A 26,507-nucleotide genomic window follows, 5' to 3' on the forward strand; every position below is an offset into this window, starting at 1 on the left:
TATCTAAATTGATGAATTCAAAAAATAAAAAACTAACCACAAGGAGGATTGGAGGAATTGAGTAGAGGGTCGGAGGGCAGAGGCAGAGCCGCAGAGCCGAGATTCTGAGCTTCCTCTTGTGCTCTCAACAGGAGTGACCTTCTCTTCTCAACAGGAATCTCCTCTTGTGTAGCACTTGAACACTTGCTAAATGCAAACTAAAAATTAAATTGCTAGAAGAGCACTTTAGAAGAGAGAAATAATAGTAGTAGAGAAGGAGAGAATAGTTGGTTTGGTGTGGTGAGAATGAGGGAGGAAAGGGCTATTTATAGAAATCCCAAAATTTTTTTCCCCAAAATACCCCTCAATTCAGCCGTTATTGGACTGTTGGGAGGGGTAAAAATGTCATTTTCCCAAAATAGCCGTTGGAAACGGCTATTTTCCTCCCTCCCCTCCAGACGGGCCGTGCCAGGCACGGCCCGCAACGGCAGGCACGGCCCGTTTGCGCCCGTTACGGGCCGTGCCCGGCCCGGCCCGCCAATAGACGGGCCTGGGGCCGGGCCGGGCTTCCTTTTGCGCCCGAGACGGGCCATGCCGGCACGACCCGCTTCATAAGCGGGCCGGGCCAGGCACGGCCCGTTTAGACCTTGGGCCCGGGGCGCCTGGGCCGGGCCGGCCCGGCACGGCCCAATGCCCAACTCTAGTCGACTCAAGGTCTGCGCTAGTCGACTCGAGCACTGCTGGGAGGCATAACAGCTAGTTTTTTACAGCTCCAACGGCTAGTTTTTCATCTCTAACAACTCTATTTCGTCTTCAACGGCTCTAAAATAGTTTCCAAAAACTTCTAAGCTATAAATACAAGATAACCATGTGGATTAAATGGCAGCTCCACTACCCAAATGTCAAAATCATAAAAGAGCCCCAAAAACCAAGAGTATAGGAGTGAGCAACCAAGTGAAAGCCTTAAAAGTCTTATTGCAAGCATTCAACATCAAGTCCACAGCTCTGGAAGTTAGTGAAGCGTCCACGACTGCAATCAATCGACCAACATCTTCTATTGCTCTCCACATTTGGTTATTCTTTTATTCGTAGAGCAATAGCTTTTGCGCTTTAATTCTTTCAATTCTTGCACTTGTAAAGGTTCTTCCAAAACTAAATTGGAAGTTGTTGAATCAGGAGGATTCGACAAGGGAAAAGGTTTTGTTGGTGTGCTTTTGGAAAAAAACCAACTGGGTTGTTTGTGAGCACGAAAAACAAACGGAAAGGTTTTGGTTGGTGAGCCTTGGGAAAAACTAACTTGGTTGTTTGTGAGCCCGAAAAATAAACGCTGTAAAAGTTTTGGTCGGTGAGCCCGTAAAACCAACTAGGTTGATTGTGAACCCGACAAACAATTGATATAGGTTTTGGTTGGTGAGCCTTTTGGGAAAACCAACTGGGTTGATTGTAAATCCGGAAAAACAATCGGTGTAGATTTTGGTTGGTGAGCCCGTAAAACCAACTGGGTTGTTTGTGAACCCAGAAAAACAAACAGAGTGGTTTTAGTCGGTGAGCCAGGAAAAACCGACTAGGTTCGTTGTGATGCTATAAAAACAACAAGTTAGGTTATGAGCTTGTAAAACAACCGGGCTATAGTCTTAGGATTATAGTAGAATTCCTAAGAGAGCTTGGGGAGTGGATGTAGGTGTAGTTGGCACCGAACCACTATACTTTTGTTGTGTTTGTAATGCTTCTTTGTTGTTTAATTTTTTTACTTACTTACTTAGATAAATATCTAATTGAATTGCTTGTTTAACTCTTATCCGCTCATCCTTTAGTTGCAAGTATATTCAAATTGTTTAATCAAGTCTCATTTAATAAAACTGCATTAAGATTCATTGTATTAAATTGCATGCTTGGGCAAACTTAGACTAATTGTTTATTGAGTCCGCTGCTTAATAGTTTTAATCTTGATCAAATCAGAATCAACTTGCTGCTAAGTTTAAATTCTACTGTGCATCCATATAACTTAGCTTAATTAATTAAAAAGTTTAGAAGTAAATTAAAAGTTTTAAAAGACCCAATTCATCCCTTCTCTTGGGCTGTATCTACTGAGCAACAGTTATGAAATCTGAAAGTAAGATAATGACAAACGAATGGCATGATATATAAAACTGTTGTTGAATAATTGGTTAAATTTGAGAAATATATATATATATATTGATAAAATGGATATTGATGACTTATGTGCGTGTTATTTTGAATGAGCTTTTCGGATATTGTTACAGTAATTATTATATTTGGTATTGTTTATTTGATTATATTTCTTATTAAATTATTTTTGGTGTGGTGGTTGTGGATTCTTACTAGGCTGGAAAAGCTTATATTCATCTCTTATATATTTTTTTTAGTCATACAATGCGTAATTTCAGATGGGTGGGGTGTGGAGTTCGAGCTTCAAAGTTATTAGTTTGTTAGTCAGTTTATTCTATTTTCTAATACCGACGAATATCTAAAAATTTTGTAACTGAACAAGTTGGTTATTTGATCATAGTTGTTTTATTTAGTTAGAATAATTAACTATTAATTGTTGATTTAAATTTCTAAATTGTTTGGAGACCGCTCATCTTAGGTCATGTATGATCTCCAAGGCATCGTTCTAGAGATTATATGGCTGTGCCACATAACCGACCAGGTGGCGGATTCAGGACATGGACTCAAAGTGTAGCCGATCTTACTAAATCACTTTGGTAACCTACCGATCTCGATACTTTGGATTCTAGCGGCAACATATATAAAATAGAAAAGATAGAAATTAGCTCTTCTTAATCTATAAAGATACTCTCCATTGACTCTTTTGTAAGTCAATCTCTAAACAAATTTTGAGTGCCTTCTTTCTAATTAATCGGGATCAATTATGCTAAGCTCCAGCTAGACATGATAGGCAAGCTCACAATGCCGTGGCCACGGCTATGCTCTTTTCCCTCCCTTGCTGAATCCCAATCCCAGAAAACAGCTCAAAGACGCAAACGGTTGACTGCCCATCAATTCCCGACCCCACACCCACCACCGCCCACCGGAGAAAAAACAAAAGAAAACACCTCGGAATCGCAATGTATTTGAAAGGACAAAATCGCCGCTGGATCACGTTACCGAGATCTCCACAACGTGGGCCCACCTCTTTCCCAGATCGAGTTTTTTTTTTTTTTTTTTTTTGCTAAAACCGATGATTCATACTATTCGGGTAGCCCCCCCCCCCCCAGATCGAGTTCGAACTAAAATTCTGGCCAAAGCCCCTTTTTTAATTCCAGATCTGGATTCAAATAGCTAATAGTCCAACCCCCGGACCTAGAAAGAAGAAGAAAAGTGGCGGAAAAAGTACGTCTTTACTCTACCGAAAACTTTTTGGCCTCTCTCTTGTGTAAAAGCTCCATTACTTTCCGATCATTAATTTCCAGAGCTTAGCCAAATTTAAGCTCCCGTCGATAAAGATGGAGGGGGAAAAACGGAAGAAGGAAGCTCCTTTTGTAAAAGGTCATTAAGATAATGCCTATAATGACATGCTTACATTACTGGATTTGGAATAAACTTGGTGGTAAGAAAGGTATAAAAGGATGAGATTCCTCACTTCTTTGCCACACCCATCCCGTTCCTTATTTTAAAGGAGGGTTCCTCGGTGATAGCTGTTTTGGTTTCCATTGCTGCAGACTTTTTCTTTGCCTCAGCGGAAATGGGTAGATGGGCATTTTGTGTTCTGATCCTGCTGTGGATTTTGTTTCCATTGGCAAACTCATCAGGTGGGAGACATGCATACTATTTTGCTTTACAATAGATTTCATAAGTTTTTTTTTCCTTTTTTTTTCTATATTCTTTTTGGAATTGTGGTCTGCTTGGTGATTGTTTCAGTGGATGGGCTCGATAAGGTGAGGGGGGTGAACTTAGGGGGCTGGCTTGTGGTGGAGGGGTGGATCAAGCCCTCCCTGTTCGACGGAATTCCCAACAGAGACATGCTTGTAGGTTATCCATTGCCATTGGTTTCAGCAATTGAGTTCCTTTTGGGGAATCATTGGCTTACTTGTTCTCTCTTTTTTTTTTTTTTTTTGGGGGGGGGGGGGGGGGGTGGAATTTGGGTATAGGATGGGACCCAGGTGCAATTCAAGTCGGTGACGCTGCAGAAGTATGTGAGCGTGGACGGTGGAGGCGGCATGAATGTGACGGTGGACAGAGATGTTGCGTCTTCTTGGGAGACCTTCAGGGTTTGAGCTCTGTTCTTGAAAGTTCTTGAATTGTTTCATCAATATTCTCTTGGAACTGAGATTATTGATGGATGGAAGACTAGTCCTGATTAAACCCTAAAATCATTTTTTGATTGCTGATATGGATTTTCTTTGGGATTTTTCGCTTGCTTTTGTTAATTTGCATCCTTTTTTCCAGTTCTTTTTATGTATTTCGATGAATGAGGATTTGTGGTTTAGACATTGTGACCGATATGTAGAGTTATTTACGGTTAAGAGTGACAGGATGCAGTAGATTCTACTTTGTGAATGCATTTTCCTAGATGGATTGCTGAACTTGTGTTTATGCAGAATAACTTGGGTTCTGCTAACGGTGGTTGCAATTTCAATCACTAATATTACTTACTGTTATTGAAATTTATCAGCATATCTGATTATTAATCCATTATAAAGGTGTTCTTTCAGTAATGCTCCTTGCGTAATCCATGCCTGAGGAATGCTGAGGATTTTGTGGATGGTAATAATGGTTTGGAAAGTACATTGAACAAACATTGTCATGGCACTACTATTATAAATCATTAAGGTCTGATAAATCTTCAATACTGTAGGCCCCCAAATATCTTCAGCAATAAGTCAGTGAGTTGAAATTGAATCAAGGCAGTTTTGTTTAGATGAGTTGCTTGCATTTGTAGCTTGTAAAGTTTTTAAATTGACTTTTGGACCTGCGCAGATCATCACCATGACATTGTGTCATTGAAACACAATGTTTCCTTCTGATCAATGCATTCTTACATTTCTTCTCATTGAGTTTTTCCGTTCTTTTTTGTTCAAATGGTGGAGGGGGCCTTGGTTACAAAATCTGTTTAGGCTGTTACGAACATAACAGTTGAGCCATAAATACTTTTCTTGGTCTTGGTTAGAAAATTTGTCTAAGCCATTTCCAAAAATGATGATTAAGCCATAACCACTCTTCTTAAAGACTTTTGTTATATTATTATACTACATAGCTAGAGAGACCAATTGGATGAGTTCTAGTTTGAAGTTTTGAGATGAACTCACCCTTTTAGTCAGTCCTTTCTAATTCTTTAATTTATTGTAGGTATCATGTGTCATGCTTCTGCCCACAAGGATTTGACACAGTTGACATGCTATGATATTTTGCAAGAACTTTTCATGCATCACTATAAGGAGGTGTGCAGCACTGTAGAAAGATGCAAGGCAGGCACAATAGCAGATAACAGAGAAATTACTTTGTTGACATATAGACCAGATTTTTTCCTCAAAGAAAGAAAAGGCATCTAAATTACCTATAATTGCCTTGTAGTGGGAACAAACCTTGTTCAGTGCATTGAAACTAGAATCTGACTTTTTCATTCTGGGCCAGCAATCTTGTTATCCTATCTAACAATTTTGTTTGTCCATGAACTTGTGCTCAGTCTAGTCATGTCAAAAGAAGTCAACTATGCAAACTATTGCAAAACAAGCCTTTAGATGTCTAAGAAATAATCCCTTTTTTTCATCTTAATTTCATTGAGCCTTTTGCAAATATCCTTGGCAAATCTTTAATAAACCTTGCTAAATAACTTACTATATGTCAAAAGAAAATGCATTCGTTATTCATCTTGACTCGAAGCTTTTTGTGAATGTTTTGAGGAAAGTTTATATAGGCAGTCATGTATTGTTCTTAGAAGGTATCATCCTATGCAAAAATAGGATGGGATGTTAGATTTTAAGGACTTTGCTATAATATATGTTTATTATATTTTAACCAAATGGGAGAGTGGATGTCAACCAGTGGGAGAGAAATATGGGAAACTAACGCACAACTAATGAGCAACCAATTACTTTTTATTTGTTATAAATTTGTTTTTATCCACCTTCTCATGTCTCTCCTTCCTCACCCTTTTCGAGCTATTCTTTGTCAGTGCAAAAGCCTCCCCTCCACTATGATCTCCAGGGGTTTTATCCAAGGGTCTAATCCACTTTCTTGGCTGAACTAGATAAAACAGCTCTAAACTGCACAATACCAACCAATACCAAGTGCTACAACCACCGCTTGCCCTTTGAGCATTGGTATTACTCCATATCCAATGAAAAGGGTTGCAAACCCCTTGTTTCTTTCTTTGTTACAAAAATAGGAAGAGAGAGGAAGGATGAGGGTAGAACTGAATGGAGGAGCTCTATTTCCTCAAGATCTGGCTGTGAACCAATATATTTGAAGCTCTAAGACTCATCTACTAAGTTATTCTACCACTCATCTCCCCTCTATTTTTGCCAAAAAAGGCCAAAAATAAAAAATAATGGGAGAGTATGCCATAGATTTTTTCTTTTGGCATGATTTCATGCAATAATGGACGTCTACCATAGATCTATATTTTGGCATAATTAAATCATCAGTAGTTTTATTTTTTGTGAGATATATTTTCATGTTGAAAATAATTGAAAAATCAAAATCAAAATACTTTTGATAAACAAATAGTAGCATGTTAGTGCTAAAGATGTGCATGTGCTAAAAATAATTTTTGGCAATAAGTGCAAACTATTTTTTTAATTATCATTTTCTTTTTTTTTTAAATGCTGTCATGTTGAATCTCAACTAACCAACCCCATGGTCTACTAAAAAAGTAAAATGTTCTGGGGCCTAGAACGCTATAAAAACTATTAAAACTGGAGAAAACAACACTAAAAAGCTATGAAACAATTAAAAAAAATAAAACAAGAAAGAAAAATATTTTTAGTGTACCGGTTTTGACTATTATATTGCAGCCTACAGGATAGGTATGGGTATCAAAACCACTAATTAAAATAAAGAAGACCAATAATATGAAGATGTGTCTAATATAATTGGAATGGATCCGCGAAGTAGAGAAGTATTTCTAAAGCATATTATGGTCACCATATGTCTTTCAGACCATAAGGGAAATCCTAAGACATTAATAAGGCTTTTATATGGATTTAAAATTTTGACAGTAAGAAATGATCTGAATGCAAAAATAGATATATTTTGGTCAATGGTGGATGTGTCCTAACACTAGGAAGGTTAGGGTTAGAAGTGTATACACTAGAATAAGTTTAGAAATAGGAGAATGGGGGATAAAGTGGTGAAAGATGGGGATATTGTTGACATTTGTATTAAGTTAGTGAGGCAGCATGACTTGGAATTTTATCGAAGGTTCATGGGAAGAGGAGAGAGAGGGCTATGAAACAACGTGGATAGAAGTGAGGATTTTTTGGAATTTGTTGCATTAATGATGGATATAATCATGCAACCTTTAATAGAAATGATTTGCTAGGAAGGATTCGTCAAACAAATTTCGATTATTCAGGCTAGCACTAATTGGTTATGGTTGGTAGAACTGTCTTGTTTTATGCTAAAAGAGCACTGATTCCAAATTGATCTTAGAGCTTGTTGTTGAAATTAAATTTTTCTCAAGCTTTCAGAATTTCACAAGTATTTATGCTCTTTATGGTTCTAAAATTCTCTTCTAAGTGGAGATCTTTTTGGCTCCTGATTTGAGAGATTAAATCAACTGTTACTTTTTATACTAGTTATGGCGAGTTTCCGATAGAGAATTTCAGTTCCGATGCTTTGGAGGTCAATTTTTGACAAGTAGTGAGGGGGATCCGATATCAGCAACGGTAACTTCACCAGCGTTGAATGAAACATTTTATATTGAAAGAAATGATACTAGGGTTCACATCAAACTTTTGGGTGGAAACTATGTGCAGGTATTGCTTATGGGACTCAGCTTAGGGATTTTGAAATTGCACTTGCATCTATTTTAGTCATTTATTCCTCATTCAGAATATCAAATGCATTGTATTTCAGTTGCTTTACTTATTCCATACACCAGTACAACATAAGAATAGGTTAACTAATCTGAATCTCATGCAGGCAACAATGAATAATCAGCTCACTGCAAATTATCAAGGGGTGCCTGGGTGGGATGATAATGCAGCAACATTTGAAATGACAATTGCTGCCAATAATTTGCTTGGGGATTACCAGCTTGCTAATGGGTATGGACATGATAAAGCCAAGGAGGTCCTGATGGTAAGTCTGACATATACTTTGTTCTTACCGCAATAAGAAATCCTGATACATCATAGACCTCTGGAAAAGAAAGTTTTCTAATTGTTAAAGGATAACTTCATAAAGCCATCTAAAATTTAATCATCAAAATCAGTGATATTTCATTGGCTTTCCACTAAATACTGCTGTCTAATTTTTTCTACTACAATGAACAGAAACATCAAAGAAGCTTTATCACAGCAGGAGATTTTGCTTTCCTGTCCCGGAATGGTATAAATACTGTGAGAATTCCTGTTGGATGGTGGATAGCACAAGATCCATATCCACCAGCTCCTTTTATTGGAGGATCCTTGGTAGCTCTGGACGGAGCATTTTCCTGGGCACAGTAGGTCTAGTTCCTGACTTTTCTTTGCAGCAAATAAGAGAAGCATGTATATTAAAAGCTTATCAGTCACTGTTATTTTTATCAGGTTTTCATGAATGTTGCACTATTGTTACTTTGAGTGCAGGGTCTATAATTTGAAGTGTATCATTGATCTCCATGCTGCGCCTGGCTCCCAAAATGGAATGGAACATAGTGCTAGTAGAGATGGTTCAGTAGGCTGGCCATCACCAGATTACATCTCACAAACTCTGGATGTTATTGACTTTTTGTCTGCAAGGTACAATGCTTTTTTCATGATTCATTATTAACATCTTTGACAGACATCCGCAAGAACTCCAGATGTTTGAGTTCCTTATCATATTAATATGAATACAATTCAACCATTCACCAAAACAAACTAATTTTAGACAATCAAATACAACAACATAGTACAATTGATAAATTTGCACAAAAAAGATTGAATTGTGAGTAACACTAGGTACAATTTGATGGTGATATGATATAGGAAAAGAACATGTTTTATAATTCTTATTTTATGTTTAATTTTTTTTAGAATTTTAGAGGATCCTGAAAGCCTTTACATGTTTAAGAAAGTGATCAATTTTTCGTTAGGTTGATTAGGTCCTTTCTTGAGTTAAATGATATGTAAAGAGTGTCAGGTTCATTGCAAATAAATAAGTAGTCTTTTCAGAATTATAAAATGTTCCTTTAAGATTATCTTTGATATAGAAGTTTAAAGCTTTCAGTAATGTAAGAGTTATTTCTACTAGTGGTAAAAAGATAAAGCATATGATAAAAATTATTATTAAATACCATGTGTTTACTTGAGGACAAAAGTGGTGCGGAGAAGTTTGTGAGTTATTTGCTTTCTAAAGACTTAGATCTTCACCAAAATTTAACATTCCCCAGTTGGGCTTACAGGAGATTGCTTTTCTCCATTTGTAGGTATGCAAACCATCCTGCTCTTTTAGGGATTGAGCTTTTGAATGAGCCTTCTGCCGCTTCGGTTCCCTTGGATGTTTTAGTTAGTTATTACATGAGAGGCTACCAAATTGTTCGGAACTATTCATCCGAAGCATATGTGATAATCTGCCAGAGAATAGGAAATGCAGACCCAATGGAGCTTTATCAGGCGAACATTGGTGATTCAAACATTGTTGTGGATTTACACTATTACAATCTATTTGACCCATATTTTGATAACATGAATGCCATGGAAAATATTCAGTTTATATACGAGAGCAGAGTGCCACAGTTGCAGTCTCTGGACAGTGCAAATGGACCTCTTGTCTACATTGGTAGGATTCTGAAGTTAACATTTGGTTTTACCTTTCAAGACTGATCTTACTGTACTGTTCCCTAAAGAATGCTATCATACTAGATATGAAATATCTGATATGCAGGAAGAGGTTTACTATTTCACTGTTAAAAATGTTTTGGATATATGTGTCATCCTTTATTAATTATATGAGAAAATTTTACAATAAATTATGTTACTACTATTCTTTCCCGAAGATTCAAACCAAGAAAAACCTGATATTTTCATGTAAGATAAGACTTTATTCACTTGTTTTATGTAACTACATTGTAAGTTCCTATGGCTAAAGATTACCAGGATATCCAAGATACTTGGCACACTTTTCTTATAACATTGTTCTCTACTGAATTTTTGGTAGTTCCAAATTTTTTCTGATTTCTGTAGACTGATGTTATAGTATACATTACCTGTATATCATTCAGGAGAGTGGGTGAATGAATGGAGTGTGACAAATGCCTCTCAGATACAATACCAAATGTATGGAAGTGCTCAGTTACAGGCTTATGATGCTGCCTCTTTTGGTTGGTCCTATTGGACACTGAAGAATGATAGGATTCATTGGGATTTTGAGTGGAATATCAAGAACAAATATCTACTGCTTGGTAAGTCTTCAACTCCTTTTTGTCTTAACAATGGCAAACATTTGTTTTATCTCAAGTTTGTAGCTCTCGTATCATCTACACTTGCAACTATTTTATTGTCTTATAAGAATGAGACCGAGCCATGCTGAACAAAATATACGATCAATTTTGATGGCAACAATTCTTTGACAACAATCTCCACTTTGTTTCACTGGTTTTCGTCATACCAAAAAAGGCGAAGTTTAAGGTTTACTTGTGTAAGTCTCATCTGAAGTTAGCATCTGTTGACAAAAGTCATTAAATTCTACTTTCTAGTAAATTATGCTTCACGTCCTGAAATGGCATGACCTAATTGCAGCTTCTATATGCCTTGTTCTATTCATGTAAATTTGCAATTAGTTCATTTTCTGTACTTTTTTTTCTGAAGAAAAGGGAAGGTGTTAAGCTCCACCCAGTCACCCGGGTAGCGGGGCATTTGAACCGAGGTCATTAGGTACCACCCTCCAATGAGTTTACCAACTTAACAAGCTGACACCATAACATGTTATTTTCCTAATATGCTTGATAGTTATTAGTTTATGGCTGCAGACAGGAATTATCTTGTGAAAATACAATGATTATGATATAACATTTGTACTTGGTATTACATTGACTTCATCTTATTTAACAGTATCTTCTATTTCTTGAACCCTTAAGTGGTAACTGTATTATTAAATTAAAATGGCTGATATATCTTCAGGAAAAAAAGAACTCAGTGTTAGTATCTTCTGATATTTCTAGGAGTCTCAATTAATGATTGTGAAAAAAATTCTAATATCTGGTTTCATATTTTAAAATTCTGTTGCAGGTAGTTCACCAATGAAAACCCCAAATAATTTTGTCTGGCTCACAGTGGCATGTGGGGTACTTTTATGTGCACTATCTGGTATGACATAGTAACTCTGCAAGCATCTGAGGGGCACTACCAAAGAAAATCTTTTTTAAAACCCCCATTTTTTGTTGGGTTGTTTGTCCCTCGTTTATCAGTGAACATCAATAAGTTTCAGTTGTATTAACTGGAATATCCAAAGAAGTGTTAAAGATCCTGTACAACAATATCGACTCAAATTCAATATTCTTTTTCCCAACAGAATGGAATAAAATGCAATTATGGTAGCTTGGTTCTCAATTGTGAATTTGTTGTCTAAAGCCACTGTCTGTTTGTCAGAATATAAGCCCTCTTGACAACCTGTCCAAGTGTAAAATACCCAAGGAAAAGAATAACTAAAAAACCATAATATGACAATGGAAGATAAGTCAATCCCATAACTTTTCCAACTGGTGTAAATGGGATTATGATCCCAACAGCAGTGACTGTGATGGTTGAGAAAATAACGGGCCATGATGCCATATCCTGTATAAATGGAATTTTTTCAGTTCTGACCATGTGGATGATAAGAGCCTGCATAAGGAGACCCTCAACAAACCAAGCAGTGTGGAAAAACTCGGAGGCTGAAACTCTATAGGCTCCATAATAAAACCAAAGAAACAGAAAGGTGGCAACATCAAATATTGAGCAAACTGGACCATTCCATAGCATAAATATTGGTAACTCTTTGGAAGACCAACGCTGTGGGGACTTTGCATACCCTTCTTCCATTTTATCCCATGGTATTGCAATCTGGCCTATGTTGTACAGAAAGTTCTGTGTAAGAAGCTGCCTGGGAGTGAGTGGTTCAAACCGTAGGAATAGTGTTGCTATGAGGAGTGAGATAACACTGCTGATGTTTGCTACCAAAGACATTTTTATATACTTCATAGTGTTTCCATATGTGAGCCTACCACGTTCAACACCAGACACAAGGACATTTAAATCCTTTTCAAGTAGAATAATGTCAGCAAGGTTCTTAGCTACACTTGCTGCAGAGTCAACCGAGATCCCAACATCAGCAGCATCCAATGCAAGGGAGTCATTAATTCCATCACCCAAAAACCCAACAACATGGTTTCCAACCTTTTGCAATGACTGGACCACTCGAAGCTTCTGAATTGGAGTAAGGCGGGCCAGCACTGTGACTCTTTTGATGGTCTCATGAAACTCATCATGATCAAGGACCTCAAGATCTGGGCCTGTTATTACATGAGTCGTCCTGATTCCAACCTCTTTGCAGACCTTTATGGCCAGGGAAAGTGAGTCACCTGTTAATACCTTTGCCTTTACTCCCCTTTCTGCTAATTGCCACAGGGCCTGCTTAGCCGAGTCCTTTGGTGGGTCAAAGAAGGAGATGAGACCAAGGAAAACCATGTTTGATTCAATTGCTGTGTAGTTGGACATACTGATGTTTTTCTGTAATAGAAAATAGAGAGAGACTAAATACAAAGCATACACCATCATTATATATAATCAAATTTTCTGTACTTGATAGGCTATCCTAACTTCAGAATTTTAGTATTGCATACTAGAAGGTAAAGCTGCAGTGTTTGCTTAGCATTCGAAAAAATCCTCTTTTGTTTCCAAACCTTCTCATGAAGCACTGAAAGAGCATTATTTTATGCTGATAATTTGGTGCATACTTATGTAGAACTCTGAGATTTGTTAAAACCATCACACACCTAAGAACATGCTTTATGCTAAACAAACTTATTACATGTTAAGTGGAGTCACTAACAAAGACAATATAAAACCAATAAATGGATAAGAAGGTTCAGGTACTTGATCAGCGCTTGCCAAATTAATCTGAATTGGGCTTTTTGGTCCGTACTGAACCGAACTGACACCAAATCAGGATAGTTCAATTTATTAGGTTGGTTCAATTATAAAACCCCTCCCCTCCCCCTAATTTGATGGTTCAGTTGTTTGCTTGCTCTCTCAATGGTTCGAGACTCTCCACCAGATGCTTGCTCGCTTGTTCTCCTCCCACCTCTTAGATGCTGCAATGACGTCAACCACCCTCAAAGGTAAGCCTCCCCCCTCTCCCTCTAACTAAGGTTTTGTACTTATTTTTATCATTCCGTTTTTTTCTCTCCACATATTCTCTTTGAACTCTTTCTTCCTTCCCCTCTCTCGGAGCCTAGCCCATGGTGCTTCCAAACGATCCGCCACCAGAGTAGGTCCAAATACTCTGGTATGGTATGTCCGGTATGGTACGGTACTGATCAGTACGGCAAACTTTGGAACGAAGTAAATTGCTACCCCTAAAATGGTAAGACAAAAAAAGAAAGAAGAAAATAATCTGACTATATCAAAAATATATTGGAGTGTATTGTATTGTATGGAATCTTTATATTATGTAGCCTTTCAAAGTTTATCAAAAGTCAAAATCATAAAAAACAAAAAATAACAATAATTTTTGACAATTTGCGAAGGACAATGGGCTAGGCTGGATTGAGTTGGCCTTGAGTCAAGAAAGCTCTCAACCTGAACACAACCTATGTGTACTTCGATTAAACATGGAACACATAAACCAAAACATGTTTTAGTTTAAATAGAATAGATACCAACATGCAAACTTAAATAAATAGAGAAAAAAAGTAAAGAATATAACAAAAGAAAGGGAAAGGTGTACCATAGAATTTAGAGGGAAAAATGTGAATGGAAATTTTTGAAGTAAATGTTTGGGCAAGTATTTAAGTACCCAATGTCTACCATTTATATTGATTGTATCGTACCAGGTAACATAAAGGCATAGGTATGCCCCTTGTTACAAATCTGTACTAAATACATGGTACATCACCTTTTTCTTTTTTTTATGTGTGTGTTTGTGTGGGTCAGCATGGAGTGGTGCGCCATGTGTTAATATAGTACCATTACTGGTCCATACTATATGATAAGATATAGGTCGGTGCATGGGTGCTGGTACTTCAAGCGTTGGCTTTGAGAGTGGCTCTAGGGTTTTGGAGAGGGAAAGAGAAGGCAAAAGACAGACGGGAGGGAGACATTAGAGAAGAGGGAAGGGGACCGAGGGTTGATAGAGGAAAAGAGAGAAGAAAGGTGAGAGATGGGAGCATGGTTTGTTGTGTCAGTACCAGGCATCGGACTGGTTGCTCGATGGCATGAGTCGGTATGGGCTCGTGCTGTGGCATACCAGGCCTATACTGACACAATAGAGGAGGCGGGAGAGAGGGCGAACGGGAGAGAGAAAAAGAGAGGGAGAAGGGGGAGAGAGGGAGGAAAAGAGGAGGGTAGCGGAGGCCAGCGGAGGATCGACGAAGGCCGGCAACCTGGGAAGGAGGCGGAGGAAGGCTTTGCGGTAGGGTCCCCTATTTCGAATGAAACAAGGGACTCGGCCACGGAGCCCGAAGGAGCGTCCTCTGCGCGGCTCGCCGGCCCTCCGCTGGCCGGCCTCCACCTCCCTCTCTTCCTCTCCCTCTCTCCCCCGCTCGCTCTCCTTTTTCCTCTATTTCTTTCTCCTTCTTCTCCTTTGGCAACGGGTTTAGTTCCCGTTGCCGGAACTGTCCTGGTCCGCCGCCGAGAGGCTCGGTATGGCCGGAACTATTCAGTTCGAGACGGTTCTGCTGACCTTGGATAGGAAGGATCATCAGCAAAGGGACATCTCCTTTTCTAATCAACATCTTCACACCTCTAGAAGAAGGCAAAGACAAACCATAATGTTTTACTAGTTTGAGCTTTGATGTTAGTTTCTACATGTGTTCTTATATTATCTTGTGATAGTGACTCTAATGATTTTTGTATAGGAATGATGCCTTAAACTCTCTCTTGTTACTATATGTTAATCAGTAGATTCTGCAATCTTTATTATCTCCAGAACCCACCTCTGCCACCTAATTTAATTTTGGTGTGAATGAGCTTAATCATTCTTGTCCTAGAAGTCAATGTTCAAGAGAAAAAAGTGTTTAGAAAGGACTCTAGGATAAGAATGATTAAGCTCATCCATACCAACGTTAAGTTTAGGAGGAGGTGGGTTTAATAAAAATGCCATACCATGTGATGGCATATTGTTCAAGTAAAGTATATACATATATTGGAAAAAAGTTATAGTTCATAATTCACTATATCAAATAGTATAGCAGGAAATGCTTGTAAGAACACTATATGTAGACATTCCAATCATGCTTCAATCACCTGTAACTACTTTGTGTCTGCTTCATATTTAGGAAACTGCTAAACTGGCTAGTATGCCTACTTCAAAGTTTGAGTGGACAAAAGTAATGATTAGCTGTAGCATGGAAACCAACTTGTAGAGAGAAAAATACTAAAGCCTCTCAATTGCAGACCATCTAGTTAAAACAGTCATGATTAAGCATGAAATTGTCAACATTATTGTGGTGTGGGTTGTTGACTTCTTTCAGTAATCTTTGTATCTATGTTTAATATAAACAAGTGCTAAAGATTGACATTGAAAAGTGAGCTTTTGCATTAAAATCTGTAATTAAGATATAAAGAAGTGGGAACGTACTGTTTTCATCTTTCTTATTGCTACTCCCAGGACCCGAAGTCCATCATTACTCAGTTCTTCACTTTTTTGAAGGACTCTTGACCGATCTTCTGGAGTCAGGGCTGCAGTTACACCACTATCGATTTGCTCGATTGAAGTACAGATGTTTAATACTTCTTCAAGCGCTCCTTTTGTTATCACACAACTAGCAGTCTCAATACCAGGACAAGTATCATCAAGGATGGTGTTTAGATCTGTTTCAACAATGACAGACATTCTTCTTCTAATAAAATCAAAAGGGACCTCATCTATTTTTCTCCATTTGGATGACTGGAATCTATATCCGTTGGTATAAACATATGCCAGAATTGCATCATCAATAGGTCCTTTGAGCTCAGTCTTGAAGTAAGAATTCAGAAATGCAAACTTCAGAACCCTTTCGCTGGGAAATCCCCAGCTATCTAAATGATGAATCACTATGACACGATCCATCGTTAGAGTTCCAGTCTTGTCAATGCATAAGATATCCCTACAAGTACAGGAATGTTTTTAACAGTAATTTTTTCATAGATGGGGAACAAATAGTGAGCAATTGATCATATATAACATGCCAATTTTTGAAATACATACCTTTGATTAAATATAATTTCAACATTCATTCTAGTATTGGCTTTCTTCAGTTTAGTCTCAATTTTGTACATGATCTCTTGACCGGTAATATATAAAATGGAATCTCCAGTTGTACGTAAATGTCTTTAAAACAGATGCACGGTTTACCTCGCCAGTTCCTGCAAACCATAGGAACTGGTGAGGCCCTTCGATGGGCAACCAATGGCTCCTATGCATTGCACCTGCCTTGATTCACATGCTGACATGGAGCACGAGGGACTGGTGCAATGCATGGGGGACGTTAGATGGGATCCAATGGCTTTTCTGGTTCCTGCAGACTGCAAGAACTGGTAAAGCAAATTGTCCTTTAAAAAGACAATATGTTGATATATGTGTTACAAAGTAGAAGGCAATAGACACATCAGTAATTGCAACAGTTAAATTTTATTTCATTCATTGTAGAATTTGACCAATGTACTATTTGTGATATGCATTTTTGGTTGTCCTTGAGTTCAAGCTAGCATAGTTATCCATCTATAAATTAATCATTTTTATAGCTGTCCTGCCTGTTTTGGTGTGTGTATGTTTGTATGTGTGTGAATGCATTCAATTTTATGATTGAAGAAATTTTCTACCATAGGCCACAGGATGGTCCTATGTGAAAATCACTGTTGAACGCAGAAGTGCTTATTGTGGTTGTGGTTTTCTATAGAAATGCAAGTGTGACAAACTTTTAGGTCAGTGCACTTCCCATCAATATCTTAGGAGTTACACTTGAGGAGTAACACTGCTTTCGGTTTGCCTATTCCCTCTCTCTCTCGTGCTGTATTTCTATAGCACTTCTATTTTTCTGAGTTAATCTATAAAGCTAATGAACTGCTGGTCCATGTAAATAGACACTCTCTGATGCTTTTATCTTTTTGCATCTGAGTTTTAGTCATCTAAGACTTTTCGATCATTTAGTCCTTTAATTACTTTATAGAACTTAGATCTGAATCTTTTTTTTTGAAAAATAGATTTTAATTTCTTTAGACTACTTTTGTTCGGTGGTTTGGAAAAATTCTCACACAATAATTTTCATACTTCAAGTACCTTTTTGATTTAATAAAATAGCATCATAAAAATGGTTAACATTTACATTGCCTAATTTTGTTTATATATGGTTGAATTCTTAATTGAAAAAATCTATCAATGGAGACTTATGTACAGAAAGTTGGGCAGGATCTGCTGTTGACAAAACTTGCTTGCACTATAACATTTTATTGGTACGGTTCTGGAAACTTGTACCAATCAAATATTCCAGAAACAACAAAAATAACAAATGGTATGCTATGTTTTTCTTTTGATGATCTATCTAACGTTTGTCCAACTGGATATTCTATTGCAAAACAAGTGCATCTAATTGAAAGGTAATTAAAAAAGAACAAAGAAATTTCTATGTATCACACCTAGCTCCATTGTGGTTCCATTACAACAGAAAGCATAAATATATACCACAGGTGCATATATACAGTACATACATATACATCAACATAAGCTTGTAGGAAGCTTTATATACATAAATAATCACATTTATTATTGCACTCTCATAATTAGTCACATAAATTAAAGCATTTTGTGAACTTACATAGCTCCCATGTTTTGTATGGAGGATAAGCTCTTAACTATGCATCTGCCTCTTGCCATTGCAATGGCTCCTTTCGCAAGATTTGTATTTACAATGAGAGGAAGCATCTGTGGAGTCAGAGCCACTGCGACGGAGATCCCAAATATAATACTCTCACTTAAGTTATGAGTTGCATGGTAATCAGAGAGGACTATAACAGGGACTACCACTACCATAATGCAAATAAGTGCATAAGATGCACATAGAACTCCCTTTTCAAAGGCATCTGGTGGTTTCTCCTTTCCTAATGTGGCAAATATGGTGCTCATGTAAGTATTAGAACCTGTTGATATAACTAACCCGGTGCCACTTCCAGATACCACACTTGTTCCCTGGAATTAAATGACCCTTGTCAACTTTTATTCTAATATATGTTAAATATGCTTGAAACTTTAATTGGATACCCATGCAATATCAAATGATCAATTGCTTCTAAATCTTTACCATGAAGCATATATTCTTAAGCTCTAGAAGAGGAGTCCTGCGATCTTCCCTTATATTTGCTATTTTCTCCATGGTTCCTGACTCGCCTGTTAATGATGACTGACTGTTTCAAGCAGCAGCATGGTGATGATGTGTTCTATAAGTCATTGTAGAGGAAAGAAGCTATGATATGATGGAATTTAGTTAAGAAATTTTTGACATGGTATAAACAGCCCTGATTCTGTTACCTTACAACCAATTCTTTTGCTGTTAGTAGCCTCACGTCACCAGGAAAGAGATCTCCAGGACTGAAATAGACAATATCACCAGGCACTATGTCTCTCTGATCAATTTGCACTACTAATTCTGTTTGAATAACTCTTCCAGCACATCTCTGCACTCTAACAGGTGATTTTAGGAGTTCAGAGAGCTGCATAGCAGCTCTCGAACTATTGTATTCCTGAAATATAGTGAGTACTTTGTATGTAAAAATCAAGTTTTTCTGTGGTTCAGTATCTCAAGTTCTGTTCATAGCACCTAAACATGAAAAGAATTGAAAGAATCAGATTCTAACAGACCAAAATCCAAGGCATGCTATGGAAATTTACCTGGTGGAATCGAAGGCCCACACTTATCAGAACTAGTATAAGCATAATGCTTCCATTGGCATTATCAGCGGCTAAGTATGACAGGACAGCCATGACAACAAGAATGATATTAAAAGGATGTAGGAAAGCATTCCACCAGAGCTGCCACCAACTAGGGAAGGTATGATCAAGGGGAATATTTCGACCACCTTCCTTGAGTCTCCTCTCAGCTTCCTTGAAGCTCAACCCTGTATAAGGTTAAACTGTACATTTAGCAGACCTAAATGTAACAAAGTTGTGACCTTTTCTATTTTTTTTTAATTTTTTTTTGAAGGCAGGAAATCCAATCTTGCAGCTACAAATCTGATGGAATATCTGCTATATCCAGTAGAATTTGTTATCTTCTAGCTATATAAGACCGCATCCACAGAGTCCAGATTCAAGATGTAATGGCATTGGCAAAGTTGATGAAGCTGGATATCAGACTATCAAAGAGAATGGAAAAGGAAAAGGAGAAACTTCCTGCTATTGGCCAGTGTCGATGAAATCTAAAAACCATAAATTCAATTCTAAAATATTTAGTGTATATCTAAAAGGTCTCATCAAGTTGTGATCAACTTTAAAAAGAGAACTCTTGATAAGGAAGCGAAGCTTGCACACAGACATCATTGACATTGTATATAAACAACATATGCTCTCTTTTTTCTCCTTACCATACACAGACGCATGGATGCATGCAACCAACCACATGCATATAGTATTGCTACAAATCTATATCAACATTCCTATATGAACTGAATTTCTGTCTTGTTTTCTTGGACCCTCTTTATTGCCCAACATTCTTAATCATGCCATATTAATGAAATGGACTTTATGGCCTTGTGATATGAGTTGTTTGAGTGTGTCATGTATCAGATGCTGTTACAATTATGTAGGATGAATGTAGAGCTGCATATAAATATTTCATCACATGTTGTAAATTGAATGCTTTCCAGCACTAGCTCATTAAGAAATTTGGGCCAATCATTCACAGAATCTATAGTGATTAGATAATATGCAAATTTATCCACCAATTGTACTAAACTCAAAATGGAAGGTGGTAAGTGAATCTAGCAAAATCATAATGCCTTTAAAGGAAAAAAATTGTATTGATTGTAAAAAACAATCCATCTGCCCATATATGAATTTATTATGTTTTTGTTGAATATTCTTGCATATTTGATGATAGGTTACGGATGGTTATTTTTTTGATTTCCATCTAACCACCTGTTTCAGCAAATCATGCCAAGTTAACAGATGCTTACAACTATGACAATCAAGGTTTCAAGTCTCGGCAGGATAGAGGGTGTCCTGGTCGTCCTATCCCATTCCGTTTTCGTGAGAAATGGGACTGGGACGGGGTCGAGACTCCAAAACCCATCCACGTAGGGAGAGAAGAAGAAAGAGAAGAAAGAAATAAAGGAAAGATGAAGAAAAGGAAAAAGTGAAAGGAAAGAAGAAGAAGAAAAAGAAAAGAAAGAAAGGAAGAGAGAAGTAAAAGAAAGGGAAGGAAAGTAGGAAGACAACAAAAAGAACGAAGAAGAAAAAGGGAAAAAGAAATAAAAAGAATAAGAGAAAGAAAGAGGAAAAGAAAAAAGGGAAAGAAAGGAAAAAAAGGAAAAACAAAAAAAAAAAGGAAAAAAAGGGAAAGAAAAAAAGGAAAAGAAAGAGGAAAAGAAAAAAAAGGAAGGTAGAAAAAAAAAGAAAAGAAGAAAGGAAAGAAAGAAGAAAAAAGAAAGAAAGAAAGGAAAGAAGAAAGGGACCGGGTGGGATGGCAAGGTGTCCCGTTCTATGGGGAAACTAGGACACCCCCATCCCATGGGATTTACAACCTTGGTGATAATGTCTAGCATTCTTGCTGGCAAAATTCTTAGTGATGTAGGATAGTCTAGATGTTAGGGATCTATAGGATCTGGGGAAGTAAGCTTAAACCAATAAGTTGCTTGAAATTTTCAGGGTTTTAAATACAACAAAGCCATCAGTTATGTTTTTCTCTAGGAAGAGGAGTCTCTTGGTAGATTATGAGGCTAGATTCAAGAAGAAATAAGAAAGATGGCAATGGCAGATCTGATTCTGCAGCACTGCAGATCTGAAACATTAGTGGCATTAGGGGCACCAAGGGTAGGGCTTGTAGGGATCAACCATGGGTTGTGATGGAAGGCTTAGGCTCGCTGTCATATGAGGATGAGGTCTGCTGTGACTGCAGCGTTGATCTGACCTGAAAATAGACCCTGACAGCTGGTTGTTTGCCTTCCACAGATGGAAAGCAGTGGTACAATGGCAAGGGAATAGCTTGATTTGATGTTAAATCCACAAGCTCTGAGCTGCAGATTAGTTCACAGCAATAACAACAGAACAACCAAGCCCCAAAAAATAAAAAACAGAAGCAAAACTGGAGACGGTAAAAGTTAGCAAAAGGAGAGAAAAGATAATACCAGATTCATTCCAGGACCTAGGAATCACAGCTAGGATTTGAAGGCCTCATACCTTCTTTGCAAAGTCACATCACAAGAGTAAAGGAAATCAAAGTCTCCATTATTTTATTCATAATCTGAATAAATTCTGACTATATCATACCCTAAGGGTCCCTTTTGTAGCAACATAGAAACCTTAATTCGACTATAGTTTAAAATCCCAAAAATATACCCCTAATAAGGCATAGTCAGTGTTCACTATTACGGAAGCTAGAAACAGTGCTGTGAATAGTGGTACTACAGTAAATAGGTCCCATCAAGCCCACAATTAAAAATTGAGATCTTTTAATCTCATCCTTTGATGTTAAAAGACCTACTAAAAGCTAAAAATAAATGAAAATAAATAGAAAAAACAAAAAATTGATACCTATGACTAAATCTAAGAAAAATCTCATGGTGCAGCCCTTCAATGCACCATGATATGTTCTTGATCTCCATCACTGAGTAGAAGTTAATTATGTTTCTTGTTTTGTCCATCATTTTCATAATTCTCAACCCATTCGAACTTTTTTGCCTAGATTCTTGTGATACTTTCTTGGATTTTTAATTCCTCATAAACCTTGTTTTCTAGTGTTCTTGTTGCCTTGTCTGTTAAAATCATCACCAAATAACACTTGCATTTATTGGGGAAAGTGCAATTGTTCTTTCTGCTGATTATATGTCAACATATGCTTGTCTGTATGTTTTCAACATGTGTGCTTTTCTTTTATGGTAGGTTCTCAATCAATTGCATATAAGTAGTCAAAGAATACAGGCATCCCTAATATGCTTTCTGCACTTTTGCTGTAAATTCTGTAATTGACTTTACGGGCTTCATATCCTAAAAGAAGTAGTTCATTCACCTCAATATGTGTTGTGTTTATTGGTTTATGGCTTATAACTATTGTGAAAGATTTGAATATTTATAAGCATGGTTTGTCATACGGAGAAGTACTGATGCGTAACCGACCGTGCCATACTGATACCAAATCGGTACACGGTATGGGGGGGGGTATATTAAGTGTCAGTACGTTGAACCGGCCTCCATATCGGGTGTACCAACATAATAACAGAATGGTACTAGTATAGGATCTAGTATCTAGATGGTGAACTTTGCTCACAATGGAAGGTTTAATCACTAGGCAAAAGATTTTCAAGTTTCAACCTTTGAATGATGTTTAGTGCCTCAAGCAGTACCATTTTTTGAATTGTTTGCACGGCACTTCATTCACTCCTGACCAATTTTAGAAGGTTGTATTAAATTTTCCCTTATCAATTCTATTATTGTGCAATTTTGAAGGCAGTGGATATTGGATTCTGGAATATGTGATAAGAAAGTGGATCACAGCCACTTCTAAACAATGTTTTGGAAATTCATCCTAACCTCTTGCAAACTTCATATGTCAGACTTGACCTATTGCGAATGGACTTTTTTAATTCCATTATCACGGTAACTTCATGATGCAGGCAATGATCCCTCTGTTGAAGCACCCAAGGTCTGGGAGCCCAACGAGAGGCCCAAATGACAGACTTAATATGCATGAGGGGATCTGGCAGTGTTGAGATGACATCAAATCCAATTAGCACAATTCAGTCTCATTATGCACATTCTTGTCATGGAGATGGTGATCTAAAATGGATCACTTCATGAATTTCAAGACATTCCAGGAGACGAAATGGTGGCTACTAACTACTAACTAATGGTCAGCAGCGGTAACTGGCTTCTGACAGCAAGATGACATCAAAGACCAGTGTTCCTAGCTAATTATCAGAGTAATCACTGGAAAATCATGGAGCCAACTCAGATGTTAAAGGTTCACCAATTCTTGGATACAGAATTGAGCCATTAGGTGTTCATACTGGACTTTCAGAAATCAAAATTTTCCATTTCACTTAAAAGACCCGTCATGTATATAAGTAGAGCAAGATATTTGGTTCTGTATTTCACTCAGTAATGATAAAAAAGGTAGGAATTCTATTGTTGGGAGAACAGAGGTCTCTTATAAATACGCATGAAAGTCTGCATAATCTCTGTCAATTCTTCAGCTGATAATGAGGGAGGAGACAGAGACCTGGCGATGGAGGAATACCTGAAAGGTTTAAAATTCTTGCATTAGTTTAAACCTATGTAGAGCTGTCTGTCGATTCTTTGAAGTACTTGAGGGGTTGACGCTTGAAAACATTGTGCCCGAGAGTAAGTGGGAAGTAGCGATACTTCATTCTGCAAGGGCAACTTTGCTTATGATTTGGAACTAGTGGACTTCGTAAATTGCTAATTCTCAAGCCTTGCAACAAGAACCAGCTAACTCCCACCAGTTTATGGATTTAGCCTTCAAACTGTGGGTAATTGATGAGTGGATTTATGCTGGGAAATATATTGGTGACCAAAGGGATCAGGCATTCATAGCCCCTAACTCTTCAAACAGACAGATTTTTCTCTTCTAAACAAAAATTCGAAGGAGAGGAGTGATTTGAAAGGATGATAATGCTAAATCCATGATTGCCAATCCTCTTGTTTCTCGGAAAGTGCAGTGCATTGGTTGGTCGTGGTGGTATAACAACTTATTCTCTGTTTTAAATGTCACAAGATAATTCAAGCCCCACAGTAAATTTTAGAGTCTTACATATTTAATTTCATCAGATTTTGCATGTTCTATTAACCACGATATGGATGAAGCAGCTGGAATTTATGTCCAAATAAATCTTCTTTCCAGTTTTTTGGTCTATACTTGGGTGAGTCTTTTCTCTTGAATGAACAGTGCACATCTTGTTGTCTTAGTATTCTAGTAGCCAATTTCTGATGCCTTACTATTACACTGCAATAAACGGTATCTATAGGAGCTATGCCTGAGATCGATCACTAATTGATTGTTTGCAACATATATATTCTTGATACAATATTTCAGAACAGCCAACAATACTGTAGAAAGAAATCAGTTTAGTCCATCAAGAGTAATTGTTGATGGGATACCTCTCTCAGTAGACTTCACATACTCAAAGACCATATCCTTGTCAGCTTGGGCCAAGGTATATATCCATGAGTATACTTTCTCCTCTGCTTCGGAGCGGGTTCCACCTTCACGGCTCCCTGAAGATTTACCAGAAGAGCAAAACCATCTCACGTACGACTTAGAAGAAGGAAAAAAGGAGTATAAAGATGCAGAGAAGGTGGATTACTTGCAGGTATGAATTTTCTCAAGCAACCGGCGATAAAAGCTCTCAGATGGCTCCGTTTCTCGCTGATTCTAAATGCGTGATGTCCCTTGTTTACGAGACTCTCGTTGATGGAGTTTCTTGTGTCCATGATGGATTAGTCAAACAGATGTCGAGAAGCAGATGAAGTTTATGTTGCAGTAGTGATGATGGTGGTCAAGGAATTGGTGACGAGAGGCGAAATGTAAGTTCTCGCTTTGATGTGGTTTTCTTCCTCCCTTCTAACTACTAAGCTCATGTGAGACTGTTAGGTGCATTTGAAAGTCAAAGAAGCATAGTTGTCTTTAAACTCCTCATAGATATTTTCTGAAGAAACTGCTGCTTGCACTTGCCAGTCAGCACTTGCAGGTCTCCTACCAAGAGAGCTACATGGGTGTCTGATGCACTTTACTTGGTAAATTAACTGTACTGCACTCACAGGTTGCACAACAGTAGAAAAGAAAACAAGAAGGAAAGCCATTGATAAATAACTCCCTTAACATTTGGAGATTTAGTGGTCTCACAGAGCTTCCAATCTGGCAAGCGTAGACAACAAAAGATTAAGTAAAATAAAGTTCAAATCCTCCTCCTCTTCCTCCTCTAGCTTGAGTAGGTGGTAGAACCCTAATCTCACTTTTTTCTTGCAAGATGTCAATAGTGTTGTCTCCAGTGATACAGTTATTATTTCTACATTTTTTTCTGCTGTGCAGTTTCTCTACTTTAGACAGTGACTACCAGACATATTTCTACGCTCATCAGAAATTTAAAAAATAAAAAATAAAAACTCCTCGAGCACTTCGTTTCTTACTGTCTCCCTGTAACTGCCTTATAGCTCACAAGAAATAAATTTCACCATTTTTAGCCTAGCAACAGGATCATAAGCCTGTCGCATTGACTAGTGCAAAAGGTGTCACAAGTTTATTAGCATGGACCAGTCTTCCTCTCAACAATTTAAGCTTTTGAGCTGCAAATTTATAATAAGTGGTATCAAAGCTAGATCTAGTACGTCATAACTTTTATTAGTCATGTAAGTTCTTTACTGAGAGATACTAAGGTCAAATAAGATCGGGCCCTTAGTGGATCCCTCTCACTTAAGTAAGAGCCAACTGTGATGAGTGCATGATATATTAACTAATAAAAGTGCCATATGGGTTTACTATATCCTTGGCTGGTTCTCTTCCCAACAGCTTAATCTTTTGAGCTGTGATTCCATGACAAACGGTGTCACGCCCCCGCCTCTACGAGGCACGTGAGGCACCCAGTGCCCACGTGGGGGCCACATGAGGGGGGAACACGGGGCTCCTCTGCCAGATATTGTCCGGTTCTGGGGCTTCACGCAAGCGTCCTTCACCCCTCCCCACGAGTCTTTCCGATGTGGGACTATTGGGCCTCACACCCTTCCCACCATCGAACAAGAGCCGTTCTCGGCTCTGATACCAAATGTCACGCCCCCGCCTCTGCGAGGCACGTGAGGCACCCAGTGCCCACGTGGGGGCCACATGAGGGGGGAACACGGGGCTCCCCTGCCAGATATTGTCCGGTTCTGGGGCTTCACGCAAGCGTCCTTCACCCCTTCCCGGTTTTGTTTTCCACCCAAAACGCGTCTGCAGGATTAGGAGACACCCGCCTCATATGCCCAGACTCTGGAACGAGTCT

At 38.0% G+C, this 26,507-nt stretch overlaps 2 protein-coding genes across 5 annotated transcripts; one reads left to right on the forward strand and one right to left on the reverse strand.

Annotated features, from left to right (window-relative positions):
• Positions 1 to 3,288: 3,288 nt before the first annotated feature.
• On the forward strand, positions 3,289 to 24,616 carry LOC120103839 (probable glucan 1,3-beta-glucosidase A). 2 transcript variants are annotated; one of them, XM_039116999.1, is made up of 11 exons: positions 3,289 to 3,559; positions 3,663 to 3,752; positions 3,862 to 3,968; positions 4,092 to 4,211; positions 7,740 to 7,919; positions 8,086 to 8,244; positions 8,439 to 8,608; positions 8,733 to 8,885; positions 9,554 to 9,906; positions 10,349 to 10,528; positions 22,960 to 24,616. In XM_039116999.1, exons 1-11 carry the CDS (start codon positions 3,502 to 3,504, stop codon positions 23,040 to 23,042), a joined length of 1,653 nt encoding a protein of 550 aa, XP_038972927.1. In that variant the 5' UTR covers positions 3,289 to 3,501; the 3' UTR covers positions 23,043 to 24,616. The 2 variants fall into 2 exon arrangements, with proteins under 2 accessions (XP_038972927.1, XP_038972926.1); XM_039116998.1 differs by lacking the exon at positions 22,960 to 24,616 and adding an exon at positions 11,355 to 11,636 and having other exon boundaries at positions 3,292 to 3,559.
• Positions 11,534 to 25,187, reverse strand: LOC103695607 (magnesium-transporting ATPase, P-type 1-like). Of its 3 annotated transcripts, XM_008776977.3 has the most exons (9): positions 24,837 to 25,187; positions 24,631 to 24,747; positions 19,189 to 19,415; positions 18,829 to 19,040; positions 18,602 to 18,704; positions 18,331 to 18,489; positions 18,119 to 18,225; positions 15,904 to 16,411; positions 11,534 to 12,833 (listed from the first exon to the last, which is right to left on the reverse strand). In XM_008776977.3, the coding sequence occupies exons 1-9, from the start codon at positions 24,961 to 24,963 to the stop codon at positions 11,691 to 11,693; spliced, it is 2,703 nt and encodes a 900-aa protein (XP_008775199.2). In that variant the 5' UTR covers positions 24,964 to 25,187; the 3' UTR covers positions 11,534 to 11,690. The 3 variants fall into 3 exon arrangements, with proteins under 3 accessions (XP_008775199.2, XP_008775198.2, XP_038972925.1); XM_008776976.3 differs by having other exon boundaries at positions 18,119 to 18,489; XM_039116997.1 differs by lacking the exons at positions 24,631 to 24,747; positions 24,837 to 25,187 and having other exon boundaries at positions 18,119 to 18,489; positions 18,829 to 19,117; positions 19,189 to 19,277.
• Positions 25,188 to 26,507: the final 1,320 nt, after the last annotated feature.

Source organism: Phoenix dactylifera, unplaced genomic scaffold, assembly GCF_009389715.1.
Source record: "Phoenix dactylifera cultivar Barhee BC4 unplaced genomic scaffold, palm_55x_up_171113_PBpolish2nd_filt_p 000153F, whole genome shotgun sequence".
Taxonomy (NCBI): domain Eukaryota; kingdom Viridiplantae; phylum Streptophyta; class Magnoliopsida; order Arecales; family Arecaceae; genus Phoenix; species Phoenix dactylifera.